General features: G+C 37.9%; 1 protein-coding gene across 1 annotated transcript; it reads right to left on the bottom strand.

Annotated features, from left to right (window-relative positions):
- Positions 1-28: 28 nt before the first annotated feature.
- Positions 29-20876, bottom strand: mkln1 (muskelin 1, intracellular mediator containing kelch motifs). The gene is made up of 18 exons (XM_082166594.1): positions 20732-20876; positions 17169-17238; positions 14726-14868; positions 14374-14462; positions 13955-14064; positions 12307-12499; positions 10692-10769; positions 10406-10471; positions 9802-9914; positions 8757-8969; positions 8397-8618; positions 7997-8126; positions 5338-5485; positions 4500-4614; positions 3604-3743; positions 2934-3036; positions 2374-2428; positions 29-2277 (listed from the first exon to the last, which is right to left on the bottom strand). The coding sequence occupies exons 1-18, from the start codon at positions 20866-20868 to the stop codon at positions 2156-2158; spliced, it is 2247 nt and encodes a 748-aa protein (XP_082022720.1). The 5' UTR covers positions 20869-20876; the 3' UTR covers positions 29-2155.
- Positions 20877-21105: the final 229 nt, after the last annotated feature.

Here is a 21105-nt window from a genome sequence, read left to right as displayed (position 1 = left end):
GTCTAATGTTAAAGGAAGACCAAGACGATTTTTAGGAAAAATTGAACAAAATACAATCTTTATTCTTTATGTACATTACATACAATGCAGTTCTTTTAATATGTTCTACACATTCATGAGAGCCACAGTGTAGTGCTGACATCTCAATGCGCCCTAGCTCAAGAGCAGAGGGAGGCTCGCCGAGATGACGGTTTCCAGGAGAGAGGAAAAGAAGAGTCATTTCATCTCTGACACTGCAGAAATGTACACCGAAAGCAAGAAAATGTATTTGGCATTGAGTGCAACAAAAAAGTCTCCGGTTGTAAGTGTCGATCCTCTCGTGTATCCATGATTTCATTTTTTCCCCCTCATTTTAAGAAAAAAAATTATTCCTGGCACAAAGACAATGCTAGCTACGGAAGGCAAAGAAAGCCCTGGATTACAAGTCATAAATCATAAACCAAATTGCTTTCACACCAGAAAAGAAACCAAGAGTGCAGAAAAAAACAAAAAAACAAATGGGCCAATCACAGAGAAGTCAAACTTCCACACTCTGGTGCGCCGTAAGTGCATCTTCACAGACGTACGCCTCACTTCACAAGGGCCAAACTACAGCGAACACTGAGTTCAGGGAATTGAAATATCCCACTTGGGAGGACACAATCAGCAGGGTGAAACATAATGTGCTGTCCCACGGTTCTTTGAGCCTTTGGTTTCTGCGTGGGTGAAGCCAAAAGTACAGCAAATTTGAGAGCGATCCAATTACAGGATTTTTTTTTGTTTGTTTTTTGCCAGGCAAACACTTCCTACTCGTGCACAGGGACACAAACAATTCTAAAACAACTGCTGTTAAACTAACACTGCACAAATGGAGACCAAGTTATCCAGACGCACAGATGGAGACACTCACGTGGAACTATATGGAAGACTATCGTCCAATATACTTTAATCTGTCCAAGATTTCAAACAATCCGGAAGCTCATACGGAATGAAGGGCACATACAAACATCTCTATGACATCATAGAGAAAGAAGGAACATAAGACATGACATTAAGGGCTCAGGTTCACCAAGAAATAATAATAATAATATTAATAATAAATAGTGAGGGGTCTCTTCTGTCTTCGGTGGTCCCGATAAGGCTCCTTTGTGTTGGTACCAGTCCGCTGAACAGTCTATGTAACACAGCAATGTGAACTGGACTACATTGAGTTTGGACAAAAGCAGCCAAAACCTTAAGTAAACAGCAATCTACACTTCAAAAATTCAATTCATCCATGTCTTCGGTTTGTCTAATTGCAGCAGTGTTTCGCAAATCCATTTGCTAACGGATATGAGTGAAATAACCTGTTATAAAGTACAAAGTGTTGCCATACATGAATGTGCTACTAATATTTGCGTTCCTACACACATACAGAATGGAAAACACTTCTTGTGTATGTTACATCTCGAACATATCACTATATTCCAATTGTGGATGACAATTTATGGTTATGGAATCTATTAGAGTCAAAGAAAGCACTACTGTCATGGCAGCATCCAATAGCAGCAGCAGGTTTAGATGGAAGCCAGTATTTAAATCCAGTACTGAGTGGACCACTCCTTCAAAATTCATCTAAATGTGTTATCAAATCAGAAGTGACACTAGAGGGCGCTCGGATCTTTGCCTCAGGCCTTCACTGGCTCAGCTCACGTTTGTCCATTAAAATGTGACTTAAAATAGCAAGGCAGAAAGGAACCCATGATGATCACACAGTTCATAAATCAAATTCACCTCTTTATGATGTAAACTGCTTGGATGTGTAACTCACCTATTTTGCAAACTGTATGAGATAATATTTAAAAGATAAAACGGAAATAGACTGAGCAGAAAAAATGCGTTTAAAAAAAAATTAAATCAGTTCACAATTTGGCAGATATGCAAATTTAAACCTAATTCTGACACCTTTTTTTTTTTTTAAAACAAAAAAACAACCCTGCCACTCCAGAGTAGAAAATTATATTTCTGCATATTAAATAAGTCTCAGTGACGTTTAAGTGGTATTACATCTGTAAGAGAAAACACAGTAGGTGGGCATGGCACACCTCGGGTGGAAAATGTAGAAAAATAACTTCTGTTTTTGGTGGGAGGAGTCTGAGAGGTTTATCGAGGGTGTGGCCTAATGTGTGGGGCGTGGCTACAGGGTGATGAGGTCAACAAGGTTACCCTTGGGTGGGGTCATATTGTCAGGGAAGAAATTGACCAGTGTGTCGAACAGCTGAGTGCGCTGGGCGTACGTCTGATCCACATCGGAAAAGCCTGTGATGAAGAAAAGAAAAAAGATCAATAAATATATTTGAGCAACTGACTGGGGGACAATCATGTTCATCAAATGAATCTGAACAAAGCGCTCACCTAGAGGAATGAAGTCTGAGCTGGATTTGAACAGAGCAGACGGCAAGAGCTGGAACTACAGGAAACAAACACACAAAAAGCACATTTATTTATGAAACGCGCTCAATTTTAGTCCGACTAAAGCACTTACACGGCTTTATTTCAACTGAAATCAACTTTTTGTAAATGCACATCCTGACTCAATCAATAGCAGAAGTTTATTGTTTGTTAATAACTCACTAAAGGCCGGTTCACACAAAGGATGATAACTATGACGATAAAGATATAATAAAAAAAAAAATCTAAATACAAAAGAATAGCAGAGTTCACACCACAACTATAATGATAACAGCACAGAGAAATGATCACTTTCAGAAAAAAAAGCTGATGAGCGATAAAACATTGATCGGAATCCATCTTGCTTCCAGAGCTTGAGCATTTAAAGTGGCAGACGACAAAACAGCAGAACACGCTTACAATAAACAGAACGATATCTTCCACTGGTGTGGACGCCAAAATAGTTATCGGTGTGAACTGGCGTTTAAGCATTAAATGTAATCATTTTTTACAGCGGTCCTAACCTCTTTTGTCTCATTGGGGTCAGTGTGGTCCACGGTAAGAGACAAATCATTCTGTAGATATTTAAGTGCATTCAAGGGCTCGGTCTGAGCCTTCTCCTCAAACCTGCAAAAACACAAAAGGCAACAAGCCTGTGTAAACATGACAACGTTTAAAAATGCTGAAACCTCAAACATGAAAAATGAGTACAGAATTTCCCCAAGTACATTATTATTCCATTAACTAATACAATATGGCCACAAGAGGGCAGTAAGAGAGCAGAAATCACATGCACCGGTGGAAAAATACCACTGTAACTTAATCACTAACTGCAGTGCTGCATGACACTGCAATTACATAACAATACAGCTTGGTCTTAATGGTTTACATTCACATCACACAGATCGGAGCAAGTGCATGAACTGCGTATTACCAATCAACACAAACTGTTTAACATGGAACAGATATCTAAACACTTTCCTAGTGCCATTTGGAAACTTAGCGTATCTGACAGTTTTCTTTGGCTTCAAACAGAGAGAGAAACTAGAGACCAGACTACCTAATTCAGTAAATATTATTCTTAAGCACAATTTCTAATCAAGAACTGTGAGGTTGGAATAATGAATATCTCTTAAGAGCCAGGGTGAGTGCATTTTGAAACGCTCTTGAACTCGGATAAAGGTATATTTGTACCTGTATTTGCGAATGAGGTATTTGCAGTGTCGAAGCAGATATTCTTTGGAAGGGCGGCACAGCTTTAAGGACCAGAAATCATCCAATCGCATTTTAGGAGAGCTGGACTTCCCCGGGTTTCCACCAAAAAGATAATGCACCTGTGTACCATATCATCGTATCAAACCACTGCTCACTGCTTTGATTAATTAGTACAGCAATTAAAGATATTAGTTTTTATCAGTAGTAGTATAGTATACATGTTTGGTTTATAGTATATATTATATAGTTTACAACCTAATAATTTGAAAGCTGCTGTTAATTTACAATCAGGCTGTGATACAGAATCATTATGAGTCTCTTTTGAAAAGTAAGGATACACAATAGATACCAGATACCTTTGAATTATGAATTATCAGTTAAAAACAGTTTGTTGTGAACAGTCTAAATTAAAGAGTAAGTTATAAATAAGCTTTTGAAAGCCTTTAATATTACATTTATAGAATACTTAAGTACTATTGTAATATTCATATAATTGTTATTTTATTGTTAGATTATAATTACAAAAATAATATAATTAATATAATATAATACAATGTAATATAATAATAGAGAAAAAAATACTGCAGAAACATTTGAAAGAACATAAAACAGTGTTTGCAATTCATTTTACTTATGTAATATTGTGTTTGAGTAAAACAAAATTCAACAAAAAATCAAATTTTTTGAATATTAAGTATTAAGAAAGTAAATAGGGTTATGTTGACTTCCTCCAGGCTAGCTGGGGTTGAAACCTACAAACTTTGGGTTATCAGGTCAGCTGTTTAACCAGCGAATCCTAAACCACACCACCACAGTAATCATAAATGTAGATCATTTGGCTTCCACACCCATGGTAAATATGAAATGAACATTACCTTGTGCAACTCGTCGTAGACTAGCTGATGAGCAAAACGAGGACAAGGTTCTTCTTCCTGTAGGGCCTTAGTGGGGTTTTCTTTCACCGCCTGGTCATTCTTATAAACACATGACCTGCACACAAACACACAGATAGTCTTTCACACTAAACTGTGCGTACTGTCCTAGCAAAGTATACACAATTGCACCCACCCAAATCAAGTCAAATAAACAAAATGACAGAAACCAGGACACCGCATCCAAAGGAAACACTGACGGACCAATTTTTCAGACGCCGTAAGCCAACTTTTTTTTCCAATTATTGTACAGAACAAAGGTTTTTTCTCACCCATTTAAGTGCAAAGTACATTTAATACACACACACACACACAAACACACAAGCATCCAGCCCCACACGCAAGCAGAGAACATTCTGTTCCTGTTTGATGGTCACCAACTCCCTTTCTGAAGGTCAGTCAGGCCTTTCACTCTGGCTTTATTCAACATATGCGAGTGTGCATTCAAGCTGAGAACAATTTATATAAGGGGTCTTTGTATGATACTTTTACGGGCATCATACGCTCATCATTCAGTGCTGCATTTTTAATGCACTGCAAAGAGAAAATACAGTTCAAGTAAGGAGAGAACATGTTCTCTCATTATAACTGAAGATTTTCTTCTTTTGCGGCAGTGTATGGCAATCTAAAACCTCAGGAATGAAGCGCCTGAAGGCACATTGTGGATAACCAATGCAGGCAGTCCTCAGGGCCACAGTGTACAAGCACAGGTCTAGTGTACTCATTAGCATGCAGTGTGCAATGTTGCACAGATGAAGAGCGTGTCCGAGAACTCACGCACCAGTTGTTGCGTGCAATGTCGTAGATCCAGAAAGAGTTGCGCACATTCTCCTCGCGTTTGTCTTTGTCTTTGCTGAGTCCTGATAGAACGTGGATCTCATTGAGCTCCGGGTCAATGGTGGCACGCTGAGTGAATCCGGTCATTGGTACTGCAATACAAACACAGACGGACTTAAACTTAAATACTTAAGAGATGGTATAAAGTGGCTAAAGTGTCATGATGACATAGCAGCTTGGTGTAGTTGTTTGTAAACAGCCTTGCAATGGTGAGCAAATTAAAATAATTTTACATTTCTATCAATATATTATTAATGAAATATTTTTAAGTATTAATGTTTATTATATCAATATTAAAGAAAATATAATAATTTATCATTTTATACTTCTATAAATACAGCATTTGCGTTTTGCGAGTAAATGTACAATTTTTTAAATATATTTTAATATTAAATATTTATTATTATTATATATTTTAATATTATTATTTTAGTATATTTTATTTATGAAATATTTTTAAGCATTCATATTTATTAAGGATTAAAAATGCAATATTATATTAATTTAAAACTAAGGAAATAACACATTTATAATGTTAACAAATAATATTCAATTAGAATATTACACAGCTCTCTATAATACTTCATTCTGATTGGCCAATCATCCCATTCAGTCAAATATTTCTGTTTAATATTTGCTAAACTGTATAACTCACAGATGGCCAAGGTAACTGGTTTCAAATCTCTTGTATCCATACGGCCTCTATTCTCTTACATTTTTCTTAAGTTTCAAAACAAATCAAAGTCATGCCCATTATTTATTTACTTACTTATTCACGAGTAATGATAATGTCACAACAGAGCTTTAGACCATTTTAATCTATGAAAACATGTGATATGAAAACAATCACATGGAACTACATGATAAATGTGTTTTTTTGGGGGGTGAACTACTCCTTTGAGGTGTGGTTGTGAGCATTCTGTTCAGGTTCACTGTTTCCTTCCTGGTAAATTGTATTCTGTTCAGTCTTATTTTTGTCCCTCTCTGCAGACTTCTATTTCGTTCTCTTTCTGTCACCCCCTGTCCTCGTCGCACACACATCTCTCTCTAACACGATAACAGAGAGAACACAGAGGTCTTTTTATACTCTCTCACTGCGTCAAGTCGCCCATTGAGATTTTACACAATCTGTTTATGGGAACAGGAAGTGTGTCACAGGCCTGTGTCTGCACAATCTCTCTCAGGCTTCACAAAGCTCTCACACTCATCCACCTTCGGAGTCTCTCTTCTCTGTGAACTGGCTGTTCGGTTTGGTATTTCCCTCTGAGCTTGATACAATATCATGCAATAATTACTGATTATAGAGAAAGTGAAGAAATTTGAGGGACATTACGTGGGTGTGCAGACTTTATGACCTGTCAACTCATCGAATTCTTCTCTGTGATGATCAGAGACGTTTTACAATGTGTGCTTTGTTAGAAGACTTGATTGTGTGTGCAAGTGTGTAGCTGACGTCAGTGTGTGTGTTAGGTAAGTTAATCACGTTAATCAAATGCGTGGGTGTGAAAGTATTTTCTAAGAACTCACTCAGATCTCCAGAAGTCAAAGTTCTGAGAACTTAAATCGGTATTGTTAAATGTTGATTTGTGCCTTACATTTGAGTTTTCATACGAGTTGTATTTATTTTTTATTTATATACTATTACAGTATTCAATATTTTTAAAATAGCTTTTAAATTTATATTTTCGGTTAACATTTATCAGTTTTTCATATAATATTAATTTTATTTTAATCACAATTTTTTTTAGTTTCAACAATAACAACACTGCTGTGTTTCTGAAAAAAAAAGCCGTAAGCTACCTCAAATTCACCTTGAAGAGAGGGGTGCTGTTATATTGAGCCATTACATATTAAAACATGCAGAAAAGCCCTTATATTCAAGAAGGGAGCGATCTGTGCCCTTATGCAGGGACCGGAATATCATAAAGACTTGGGTCAGTAAGTAACCACCTAACAACTACCCAAATTACTGTAATAACCACCTAGAAACCCTTGGATGCACAATCCTGCAACCACTGATTTAGAACCACTGACTCTAGAATTAGCCTATTTTGTTTACGTAACTTTACGTAACCTCATCTAGGGCTGCAAATATCTAGTCTACTAAAGAAGGCTTTAAATATTAAAATGTGTATTTTACGCAGAGTCTTCAGAGGCGAATATCTTGACGAACGGCAGAAGAGCAGCATGATCTCCCTGCTCAGGAATTTGCTGCAATATTTACCAATCATCATGACAGTCCTCACAAGAAACGTTCATCTCCATCATCCAAACCAGCAGATCTGTGTCTATCAGTATCATGAAGACAGATGATGTCAAGATGACTTAGCTGTTTGAACAGTAGGGCTGCAATGGATCACATGTTCGCTTCCGATGCGTGTAGCATGCTGCCGCAGTGACATAATCCCCACCTGATTCAACTCTATTTCTGAGCATGATGTCACCTTCATGCTCAAGATTCCTATACTCTCCTTATAAGGAGTTTCTTTACAGGGCACAGCTTTGTAAGAGTCATTCTTACAGAACGATCAAAAAAAGTGTATTACTGAATCCCAGCCATTTTTTTTCTTTTACAAATTTACAGTTTGCAAATGACATCATACCCATGCCTGAGTCCTTCTTGGTGCCATCTGAGATGATCTCCACATGATCACCGTCAACGTCGTAACTGAAGAAATCATTCAAGTATGTTTTGGACCTCTGACCTCCAAAAACGTACAAGCAGCGATTTCTCTGCGGGACGGAGAAACAAAACTGTCACATCAGAATTTTTGTCAAAACCACCCATAAATAAAAATAAAAAAATTGTAGGGAATTAAATTAACAAAAATTGTGAGTTTTTTTTATATATTAAAGTAATATAAAATTACTCATATGGTAATTCAAGATCTTGGTCATATTGCCCACCCCATATCGCCCAATCCACAAATGCAATCAATCAAAACAGAGGTCAACATGTAATAAAAAGCTCAAATTGTATGGGTCGTTACTAAGGAGACGAACCGTGTGGAAAAGCATGCAGTGTCCAATGCGGGACTGGATGTCCTCTGGCCCTGCGTTACATGAGTCTTCTCTGAGCAGACTCCAGCTAGCAGCTTGACAGTGAAACGCGTAAAGCCCGCTGAACTGAGGTTCTGACGTCCTGCCGTCATCCACGCTGCCGTTACACGTCAGAATCCGACCACCAAAAGTGTAGATCATGTGCTTCTCAGAGTCCATGCACATCTGAGAGAGAGAAAGACAGAAGCTTTGTTCAACTTTCTGAGAGATACTGAACTATTCATCATGAATCTGTAAAGGGGAGACTCCTAGTGGTATGCGGGCATATATACTGAATAATTTTGTGTAATTTAAAATGTGTACCTGGTGGTCAAACACAAGTTTGGGTCCTCCATCAGCGGATGTGTCCTCACTCAGGAGGGTCCATGTGTTGGCATCAATGTCATAGCAGTAGAAGTCACTTTTCAGGGACTTGCTGTTTCTGACAGAGGAGTCCAAATAGCGGCCTAGAGTATAGATCTGCCTCCGCTGAGAGTCGATGCACATCTTGTGGCATGAGCGCGCACTGGGGCCGTTCTAAAAGAAATACATCACAACTTTATAGTTTTCACCTCTTACACCACATACTCAGACAACCTATAGACCATGATGCATATTGCACACAAAAATGGAAACCTTCTTTCAAAATCGTACAATTGAATCTGCTTGTCATTACACTATTTCAAGTTTTTAAATCAGTCCATAGGGGCTTTTGCACCGGAGGAACCTTTTCATAGTTCCTATTAACAATGGCGGAAGAACCTGCTTTTTGGCGTGTACGCACTACATGACCTGGGAAAGATATAAGTTCTAGGTTCCAACTGGCGGTGTGAAAGCAACCAGGAAAATGGACCTAGGGAAACATTTATTTCTCGGGGGACTGCCCTGGTGGCTAGTTCCTATAACTTAGTTCCTATAACCACCTGGTGCGAAAGCCGCTTATCAGAGAATAAAGTGGTTTTTACAAGGTACCAGGATACGATTATGGGCATTTCTGAGAAAGAACTAGTCACTGGATTTATTGTGATTATTATCCAAAATTAGTGAGGTCCATGTTATCAAATCTTTGGGTCCTTGGCGGTTCTTGGTCACATAAGCCTCCATCAGCATTGAGGCCATCAATCTAGTGTACATATTCATTACAATCATTTCATTCTCTTGCTCATCCACAAACTATTCCAACTATGAGTCAAAAATACCCATCTAAGTAACCAACAGATGAAAGAGTACGCATCCATCAGCACACTTTGCACAGAAAACAAAGTATGTGAAACTTGACATGATTGAAAATTCTAGGGTATTTTTGTGCCATTCAGCAACTGAGTCATAATTGAAAAAAAAAAAATTTCACTTTCACTTTCTCTCTTACCTCTTTCTCTGTATCCCTGGATATGCAGGCCCATTGATTCTCCTTTACACTGTATGCCCAGAAATCAGCCAAGTCCTGCGTTCCATCCCAGCCACCAAACAGATACACTGTTTCTGTCGGACAAAGAGGCGAAGACAAATTAAAAACAAAAACAAAGTGTCGGTGAGTGAGAGGCGTTTTACACCTTTGTAAGAAATTCAATATGAAACTAAAGGATAAAAACTATTATGGTATTTTTTAAGCTGCTATAAATCATAATATTCTTGAGAAGCAGCTGTGAGCTGAGGTTGAAAGGCTGATGTCGCCATGGTGATAAGCAGAGACAGTTGTTTGAGCTATTGAGCATCAGCTGAGCGGTAGAGTGGGTTACTCGAGGTCAGTCTGAACGTACAGGGTCATATGAGGGCTGTGGGATCGATTGTTCCTCTAACAACAAGCTCACAGATTCACACGCACATTTAAAACAGCCCTTAACTCTTAACTATGGGGCGAAATGCAGTCTTAACAGGCATTCCATTACAAGCAAGACAGGACAAGCTAAATAGCACTGCAATAACCAGCCAATCAGAAACTTTGCAAATAAACCACCTGACGTAAGATGTACCTGTCTGAACATCAATGACCATCTGATGACCTCCTCTCATGCCTGGCCTGTTATCATCACCATCACCTAATCAGAGAAAATGAGAAAGAATGAATGTAAATGAAGAGGTGTGTGTCAGGAACAAGACACAGGAAAAGAGCAAGAACATGGAAGATATATTGAATATCAATACACCCCTTAAGTAATTTAATACAGCACACATGGATTCCCTGGAGTCCAGCGTTCAGATGTGTGTAGTTCAGAATGGCTCAACAGTACTTGTGTGTTCAGTAGCCTGCTGTCATACCTTTGTTACATTTGGGGATGATCTGACTCCAGCGGGGCTTATAATCCTGCTGGCTGATGTACTGATTAAACAAACCATCTGGAAGAGAACAAATAAAAAGCACTTTAATTTGCTATTGTATGCTCCCTGAGAGGGAAACAAGTGTACATTAGGTTCTAATTACCGTAATTTAGACTTTGACCACTAAAACAAAATGTGTAATAATGCAAAATGCTATTGTGAACAACTTTAAAGTTGAAGTGTGTCAAATATTTTCTTCTATCCCATCCTCCCAAAAATCTGTAAACACTGTTTGTTCATTCTTGACCAGCCTGACAACAGCAACATTGGATCAACCAATGACTCGAACTTGAGGTGAGACTATTTGTTTTGTCTGTAGAGTGAATTTAATTCAATCATTTCCAGCAAAGCGACTTGAAGTTTACTCAGCGGCCATTTTTGCTACACCACTGGACAGCGATTTCAGCCATACAAGAATTGTTTAGACCAACAATTACACCTGACATAAACTGTATCATGAACATAGGCATAAAAGACTGATAATTGGCCTTTTTGGAAGGCAGGACTTCCTTTGCTAGAGTGGCCATATTGCGTGTTGCACTTTCTCCCATTCAATGTAAAACCTGTGAACTGTTTCTGTGTAATCTCTGCTTCAAGTCATTTACTGTCAATGAAAGTTGGCGATTTCTATTGAAATGAGTGACAGAGATTACAAAAGCAAGATCACAAGAGATTCACAACCTCCAGTTAATTTAGATCACCGTCAATGAGTACCACCATATATACAGCAAACCATTTTCAAATCAAAATATTCAAATGTTACCTTAAATTTAAACAACATTTATTCAGTTACTTGAAAGGTGCTCTGCGGACACACGTTCTTCAAATCGAACCATAGCCAGGTAAACTTTTATGTTGCACATTACTGACATATGACCACCACTGTTATGGGAACTAAAGTTCTTAACTGTGCTTGTGTGACACCACCCACAGGTTTCTGACAAAAATAAGCAAGTTGGTCATTATGACTCATTGCGTTAATTACATTTACATGTATGCATTTGGCAGACACTTATCCAAAGAGACGTGCACCGCATTCAAGTTATATTCAGTTCATACATTTCCTGGAAATCGAAACCCATCGAGTGCCATGCTCTACTGTTTGAGCTAAAGAAATGTAATTTAAATTGTATCAAATATCTTGGTAATTTTTGCACCCTTCAGTCAGTACAAAAGGCAAATATTAGTTAAGGTGGGAGTATGTGAAAAACAATACTTTTCGCAAAGCAGTAAATAATCACTATTCAAATAGTGAGAGTACGAGGAACTAAATCTTTGGGATAGGTAAATTGAATTTCTTAAATTGAAAGTCACATTTCTTCGACATCAGAACTTCTCTAACAGTGAGAGCATGGCATATTAGAAATATAACTTAAAACCCTTATAACAGAATCTTTGAGAGTAGATCATCTTTTTTTCAACAAAACATTCGGCTGGCCACATAACACGATTATAATTCAGAACAATTCTGTTCCCTACAGTGAACCAACATGCCCACATTCCCTACTTAATGAATGTGGCACATATCCATATGATGAAACACTGGGTGGGGTACCTCTCACGGCTTTGTCTATGAGCTCCTCGCAGGCGTCAAAGTCTCCTCTGAGGACCAGCCGCTCGTGAAGGTGCGTGAGCATGGGGTGCTCCAGAGCGATCCGTGTTTTCTTCTGCAGAGACTCGAAGGCTTCTGTGTAATTGTGTTGCCGGAAGTGTTTCAGGCACAGGCGGATGGCCTCCTGTTCACGGTACTGTCCAGAAAACAAAACAAAACACTGTAACATGCCTTCAGGCCATGTTTAATATTGTGTAAAACTTCCTGTGCAAATGGTGTGCAAGTGTTATATAAACATGAATGTATCCCCTACTGGAACAGCTTGGCAATTTAAAACCTGTTAATGATTATGGCATAAAAAGACAGTTACGCTGATTACTGAAATAAAGCTTACAAAGGAATCAATTAATACTTCAGTTTACATGTTGAGTGACATTCAGGAGATTATCTTTAAAGGTACAACATGTAACTTTTGGCGGTTAAACCTCGCAAAACTGCATGCATTTTGCTGAAGAACATTTTCCGCTCTGCGTGACAGTGCGGATGAATCTGGTTATCCTACTGCTCATAAAACATACACTAGTACGCTTATGAGATATAACCAGTTTAGATGTAAAGGATCTCAAGCTGACTAGTTGAAGACATTACTGTAGCTACATTTACATTTACATTTATTCATTTAGCTGACGCTTTTATACAAAGCGACTTACAATTGCTATATATGTCAGAGGTCGCACGCCTCTGGAGCAACTAGGGGTTAAGTGTCTTGCTCAGGGACACATTGGTGTCTCACAGTGGATTCGAACCCGGGTCTCTCACACCAAAGGCATGTGTCTTATCCATTGCGCTAGCACCACCCCGTGCTACACCCATTAATGCTACACCCATTAATAGACATGGTACTTCTTTGAAAATAAATTTCAGCACAGCGCTACAACAACCAGAAATACAACGAGGAATTACCCTTCACAACAGATAAGGCTTTACAATGAACTCTGTTAGAGAGCTAAAAGGCAATTTATCTGTTCAATAAAATACCTTACATATCTGTGGAGTAATAAAAACACCATCTCCGCATCACTTTTACAACATTTCAAATTCCTCAGTTCTCACCATCTCCGGAAAAGCCAAGCCGATGTTGATTCTCATTTTATTACAAGCTCTGTCGTGTTTTCTTTTTGTCAGAAGACTGTCCTCTGTTCTGAGTTTTTTTTAAACGGGCGATTCCCCGGAGGTTCGAGATTTAGCTGCTCCATGTCAACCTCTCTCGCCCGTTGTTACAAATAACCTCTGCCACTCACCCACAAACGTCAAAGTAGGCGGAGCAACTTCTCTCTATTTACGGATATGACGAGACACACGGGTAAGTGACATACGTACGCAATTCCCCGCGAAAACCATCCTGCCCGGATTATAAAATAAACAGCCTACCATAATGAATCAGGGTAAGACAAAAACACATTTTGGAAGAAGGATTGATGATGTATTGACTATTAAAATTTTTCATTTTGATAAATTTTTACCTTTTGGGTTAATAACAGATATTATTATCTCGGTCCTAAAATATTTAGATTTTCTTGGTGAAATATGACCCTAGCATTTCTTTGTGAAGAGCAATTTTGGCGCAGGTGGATGTTTGGACACAACTCACCTTACTGTACCAGTTAAGGCAGGGCTGGACAACGTCTGGATCTTCAATGCCGTGTAACTCAATATACCAAATGCTGAAGTTAAAACTGGGCCCCCATGACATCAGAGGCACTGTACACAACCAAACACATACAGACAGCATCAAGAGAGGACATTCAGACATATGACGACAAACATTTTGATTTCAAATTTCCTACCCACAATTTTTTTTTTGTCTGTCTCAGACATTAAAATCTTTGCCAAAAGAGTTCAACATTCACACAAGCACTTGTTTGTTCCATCTAAGATTTGCAGAGTCATTCAATCACTCATTCAACTCATTGCCTTCCTCTAAAATCGTGCGATGACTAATCTTTCCCCTAAATGTGTCAGCACACGAGTTCACCAGGACTTAAGCTTGCTTTTGTGGTAAACACTCACCTATTTTAATGAACCTGCAGGGAAACATCTGCTCATCGATCTTGTGCTTTAGCGTGAATGTCTCCTTGTTGAAGTCATTCTTAAGGCCACTAGGATTAGATGAGAATGACAGTGAATGATCACATCACATCACAAGAAACCATTTCCCCAAACATTACTCACGTCTCAAGAGACACTATTGGCCATTTTATAAAATGTTTGTGTATCTGGTGCCCCAATACTAAGCGAAGTATATCTGGTCACCCACTCTAAATATGGTCAAAAAGCTACGAGTCTGTAAAGCTTATCTGACATAAAGATTAGCCTGTAAGTAGATTGATATCAAAATTAAACATTTTCCATCCGGACTCACCTAGACAAGAGTTCTGTCATGTTTTCTTCACTCATGCCTCCAAACACCTTGAATTTCTTCAGGTTGCACACGTGAGTTTTCTCATATTTGCCATAGGTGATGTTAAGAACGATAGCTGGTCTCTCCAGTTTTAAGATCAAGTACTGAGTAGCAGAAAAATAAATTGTTATATCAAAGCAATTCCAAACCAAAATGTTCTAGCTTTGACACCGCAGGAACAGTCATTTGTAACATCAATAATAACTGTACACATAATAATTAAAAAATGTTACCTTTAACACAACAGCAAATCTAGACCTATTTCTAGTATCATACACACTTCCGTGTTCTAATAGTTGCTCCAGATTCGACATCAAGGATGTTTTGTAATGAAAGACAAACACAAATGAGATTTGAAAGCCATCTCGGGGTGAAGATTTTCAGTGAATGATAACTCAAATGTTAGTCAGCTGCTCCTCAAAACTATCATACATAACCGTTTAAACGTATGGGGTCAGTAAGATTTTTTTTAAAGAAATTAAAACTTTTTAATTCAGCGAAGACACATTAGTGAGAGTATAAAGACATTTCTACTGTTACAAAATATTTATATTTCAAATAAATGCTGTTCTTTTGAACTTTCTATTCAATTAAAATTGTATCACATTTTTCATAATAATTATGCAGCACAACTGTTTTTAACATAGATAATAATAATAAACGTTTCTTGAACAGCAAATCAGCATAAAAGAATGATTTCTGAAGGATCATGTGACACTGAATACTGGAGTAATGGCTGATGAAAATTCAGCCTTGCCACCACAGGAATAAATTACACTCTAAAATATTCAAATAGAATTGGAGTTTGACATATACAGTACCCATCACTTTCCATTTAGGGTGGAAAATCTAGAAACAAATTGTTACACAGAAGAAATAACTGACTAACAACTAATACATTGCAGATGCTTACCTAATTTTCTTATAAATGTCGACATGACATGTCAACAATTCTTGTTTTTTTAAATGGAATATCACAGTACTTATTACAAATTATTTGTGAACTTTACTTAATTCATATCATAATCTTTTAATCAAAATATCATCCTCTCCCTGCAGTGTCTTATTTCTCAGCCTGAGGGTGGGACAACCTGTCACTCACATGAGATCACAGCAATAGTAAACCAATCCAACCATCTAATCAATTCTCAACAGACAAAATCAAGTCCCACCATAAATGTTTTCTTGTTTGAGAAGCCGTTTGGCTCAGATATATACATCACAATTAATCAAGAAATAAAAAATAAAAAAAAGGATTAATCGCAACTTCCGTTTTATGCCGACTTTGATGCATTATAGTATCTGCGCTTCTGTTGAAATGACAGAACACAAGGAAGTTCTGTTCTTGTGTTTTTGTTTCTTATACGAAAACACTTGATGGCCAGGGACCGCGAGTGCCAACACCCTCTTCAGATGCAGGTGAACAGGAGGGGCTCCATTACTCATGTTCCCCTCATGAAAACAATTCCATCAACTGTAGACAATAGACAAACATGCCAGAAAAGCCCACAATCACGGCTTGTAAAGTATTGCTCAGAACAAACAGACCTTGCATAGACCCTAAAAATGAATGGGCTACTGTCATTGTAGATGGGAATAATATTTCACACAGATTGACTGAGATATTCTATCCACCAACACTGATGGCCGACTGCACTAAGAGCTCAGTAAAAAATATTTTTTACAACATTCAGACCATTCAAACCACAGATGAAACATTGATTGAATTTTCTGCAATGATTTACAACATGTATAGTGGTCAAATGAAGCAGTATTTCAAAAAAAAGAAGAAAAAAACAGAATAAATGACAGGAACTGTGATTTCAAAGTTCTGAACTCTGTGAAGGGTGACTGCACTTTTTAAGTGAAAGGACGAAAGTGGAAGGACACAAAGAAAACACAAGCCTTTGCGGTTAAAAGTTGAGGGCAAGTGCTACTGTACCGCCAACATGCACTTTCAATTTCCTTATTGCTTAACCACAAGTCTGTCTGCACTGCATGGTCTGTACAAGGCCATCAAAGAAGATAATAGATGAAAGCATGGCACAGTGTCAGTGAATGAAAATGTCAACATAACCAGGCATAAGATAATGAACAACTTTGAACACATTGAGTAACGCATGGCTCTAAACCCCAAATGCCAATACTCATTAAGGCAGAGACCTTTGGAAAATATATTTTTTTATCATTATTACTATTAATATTACTATTATATTTAATATTTTTTTATTATTTCTACTTTTGAAATGTAAAATTATTTTTAACTGTAGGGATTTGAGTGTGGGAATGTCACTTTATAAATAAACGTATTATTATTATTATTATTAAGAATTTCAATCATGTAATTGGGGATGTTACTATTATCCAGCTCAGGTTAACACTGAAAAAGAGGAGCAGAATTTACCTGTGGGGGGTAGTTGCTCTCAGATGACCACCTGGAAGACTGATCGTTAGGTTTATCCACTAATATATTTCTGCAAGCAAACATTCGAAAGCTGATGAGTTAAACACCACATTAAGTCTTGGAGTATAAATGCAAAATAATAGACCTGCCACTTTTTCCATGTAATGTGTTACTTTGTTGTTCACTTTTCAAATCAGTCACTCAGTGGGTCTCATTCACTAATAATTGCGTGGATTATTTCGTATTTGTACGCATAGGAGAACATCTGTCAAAAAATCACTGACCAATTCATGTTGGTACGCACATGAATTTGTTCTTAAAATCGTTCTGTTAGTGAATTTGGAGTATTCTAAATGAGCGGCCGTGTGCACGAGGTTGCTCATTTGCATAAAACACGCCCAAACAAACGCCAAGTGTGCAAATCTCACAATAAACATATTTTACACAGACCCAGATTACAGATAGGCCTATCTCATTGGCCAGAGATCTTAAAATCTTTCGCACGCACATTTCACACACAAATTTGTGCGTACGCAATGTCATGCTTAGTGAATGAGACTCTTGTTACTTGTCTTGTGACTTTTATATTTAAATGTACAGATTTTTAAATATAAAACAGTTCTAAGCACATTTGTTTTATGATCTGCCCTGATTCTTTTTTATTTCACGAATAAACAAGATGAGTTAATATTAGAAATGGTTTCTCTGCATGTATTTGGGATATATTGCCAGTACTGGGCTTGCAGTTCACATGGGTAGGGTACTTTGTACTGTGTGTGGATGACCGTGTTCGTTCGCCACCACTGAAGACCCTTTTTGACCCAGGAAAAACACTGCAAGTCCAACACAGTTCTGCTTGCTGGATAAAGTTCATAAAGCATACAAGCTTGAGATGAGCAAAAACAAAATTGGTAAGGGTACACAGGTGTCACAACAAGATATGCTTCACCACTGACTGAACGCATGTTTATGTCAGTCTACAGCACATTTGTATGGAGTCAATATAGGGCCATATATATCTGCAAAATAAAACAATGTTTTGCAAACAATAAATATGTTTTGCAAAAAAAAAAAAAATGTTTTGCAAATAAAAATAGAGTATTGAGAATTTGTTTTGCTTTTTTGCAAAAAAAATAAAATTTGCAAAAGAAAAGTTAACCACTGAGAGAAAAAATAAAGTTTAGCAAAGTAAAACTTCAGCAGCATTGACTTTGCAACACATATTTCCCTTTGCGCCGCTCCTTTAAATCCGCGTTTCAGTCATCCGTGCCTCTGCGGCGCAAGCTTTCCTTTGCGCATCATTTTTCTTTGCGCCTCGCTTTGTGTCCCTGATTTGACGTGGGGGGAGGGGTCAAGAGGTTGGGGTGTGTACAAGGGACGAAGGCGCGTCCCTCTCGTAACGTCATCAGCGCGAGCCCCAGACCGACTGGATCGATCGAAATGGCGGAGCAGAGACATGCTGTGCTGCGTTCCAGTCCACTTTTAGACACGCACTTGCGAACTTCCCTAAGCACTTCCCCTTGGGGGAATCCCTGCCGCCATTTGAAGTGCGTTCCACTTCGTGAAGTGGACAAGGGAAGTTTATATGGACAGACCCTCGTTCCCTCGATTTTGACCGAGGGAGCGAGTCTGCTTCAAATGTACACTTCAGGCACCTATATGTCCCACAATGCAGTACGATTGTGACGTCACCACATATCTCGTCTAATCACCACCACACAGACAACTCTATGATATATTAATTATAATGTTTTAAATTTAAAACAACCCAAACACACCTATAAACATTTGGATACTGCATTAAACAAATTATTAAAGGGAAAAAAATTAAATAATAAATCAACTCCACAGCTGATTCCAAGTGATCAAGGGCTTAGGACGTTCCAGTTCAGCCCATTGCAGTTTCCGCCAGTAGTGGGCACTCGCAATGACGTACATCCGAGTGAACGAGATGAAGGGAAGTTAGCGAGTGAAGAGCATGACTATTTTGGACTGGAACGCAGCACGGGTGATGGATCACAGGTATGTATTATTGACAATAATAGTCTGGGGCTCGCGCTGATGACGTTACGAGAGGGACGCGCCTTCGTCTCTTGTACACACCCCAACCTCTTGACCCCTCCCCCCACGTCAAATCAGGGACACAAAGCGAGGCGCAAAGAAAAATGAAGCGCAAAGGAAAGCTTGCGCCGCAGAGGCACGGATGACTGAAACGCGGATTTAAAGGAGCGGCGCAAAGGGAAATATGTGTTGCAAAGTCAATGCTGCTGAAGTTTTACTTTGCTAAACTTTTTTTTTTCTCTCAGTGGTTAACTTTTCTTTTGCAATTATTATTTTTTTGCTTGCAAAAAAGCAATTTTTTTTCTCAATACTCTATTTTTATTTGCAAAACATATTTTTTTTTTGCAAAACATATTTTTTTTTTGCAAAACATATTTTTTTTTTGCAAAACATTGTTTTATTTTGCAGATATATATGGCCCTATATTGACTCCATACATTTGCCTCTAGCTGTCACTTCTAACACAAAGATTATATAGAAGTTATGTAAATTAGTAATATATTAGTAATAATATATGTAAATATAACATTTTCCGATACACTAATTGCATGCATATTATATGTTAGACCGCAAAAACCACCAAACTCATTGGCTGTTTCAAAACCGCGATTCATAAACTGTCTAACGTTACATAGGCTGCTCGAAACTCTGCCACTTGATAGAAAGCAAGAAATAACAGTATATACAGTGGAAATACAGTTTTCCATAAAAGTTGTTACATAATATGTAGATTAACAGTAACAGAAGAAGATTAAAAGAGGGGATAAAAATAGTCTGACTAGTATCAGTGTCATATTCCCACAATTTAGCATTAGCCACCAAATACTTGTATGCAGTCTGACGGTAATTAAGATGCGAAACATTAACGAAAAATTAAGATTTCGACCTGATATTTTTAAGTAACGTTAAATAAAAATAAAACATTTAAAACTGCTTCCAGCGATTTGCGGTTTGTTTACTTCTGAAAAACAGTTCACTAGTAAACTAGCCATGTAACGTTAGCTAACCGGCTACATCATACTGCAGTTCTGATTAATATTTTAAGGATAAATAACAAATACTACGCAGTAAGACACCTGCCAGGTTCTTAAAAGAGCATCACAATCTGTATAAAGACATGTACAATAAAACACATTATGTGTCTTGAAGGCGTGTTTTTGCATCATATGAGCTGCTTCATACCAGCCCAGCCCAGCCTAGCCTAGCATGCTAACATGACTGTCACATCTATACATTTACATACATTTAGAGCCGTTTCTGAGCTTTTGCGCATCTAAATGCAAATTATTGTGTACGTTTAGAGAATTCGTTTGCTGTGTTGTTTGCAGTTTATACATTTGCGGCTGTTTTTATGTATATGTAACGTTACCCGTCTGCTGTAGCCCGGCCCGTTTGTTAGATTAAGCAATGGATTTGATTACAATTACAGAGTTATGAACTGTGTTTGTATATTTAAGAGCATAATAGACTCTCAACGGGAGTATTTAATTTGCGTTACTCACTCGGGTAAATATGTAGAGGAGTACGAGCTCCATTTATAAACACTGTAGGAGAGCACTCTGCTGTCAGGAGCCACCGCCATCTTGATGCACGACCGATTCACACACACACACACACACACATATAGATAGCGACCCATTCACACTAACACACACAGAGAGAGGAGGAGGCACAGTAGTAAAACATTATGTGGTCCTAGGAAAGATGGTAAAGGAATTTATTCCTTTTAATCTGATAACATGGATAGTCTTATGTTTTTTTGTTTTGTTTTTTCAAGCAATTTATTTGGTAATGTTGTGCAATATAATGTCAAATAGTATCTCTGGCAACTCACCTAATGTGAAATTGTGTAATGCCAAATTTAATGAGGGCCACA

The sequence above is a fragment of the Leuciscus leuciscus genome (genome assembly GCF_965113295.1).
Source record: "Leuciscus leuciscus genome assembly, chromosome: 4".
NCBI lineage: Eukaryota > Metazoa > Chordata > Actinopteri > Cypriniformes > Leuciscidae > Leuciscus > Leuciscus leuciscus.
Note: the sequence above shows the minus strand (reverse complement) of the source record. Positions and strands in the feature narration are given on the sequence as shown.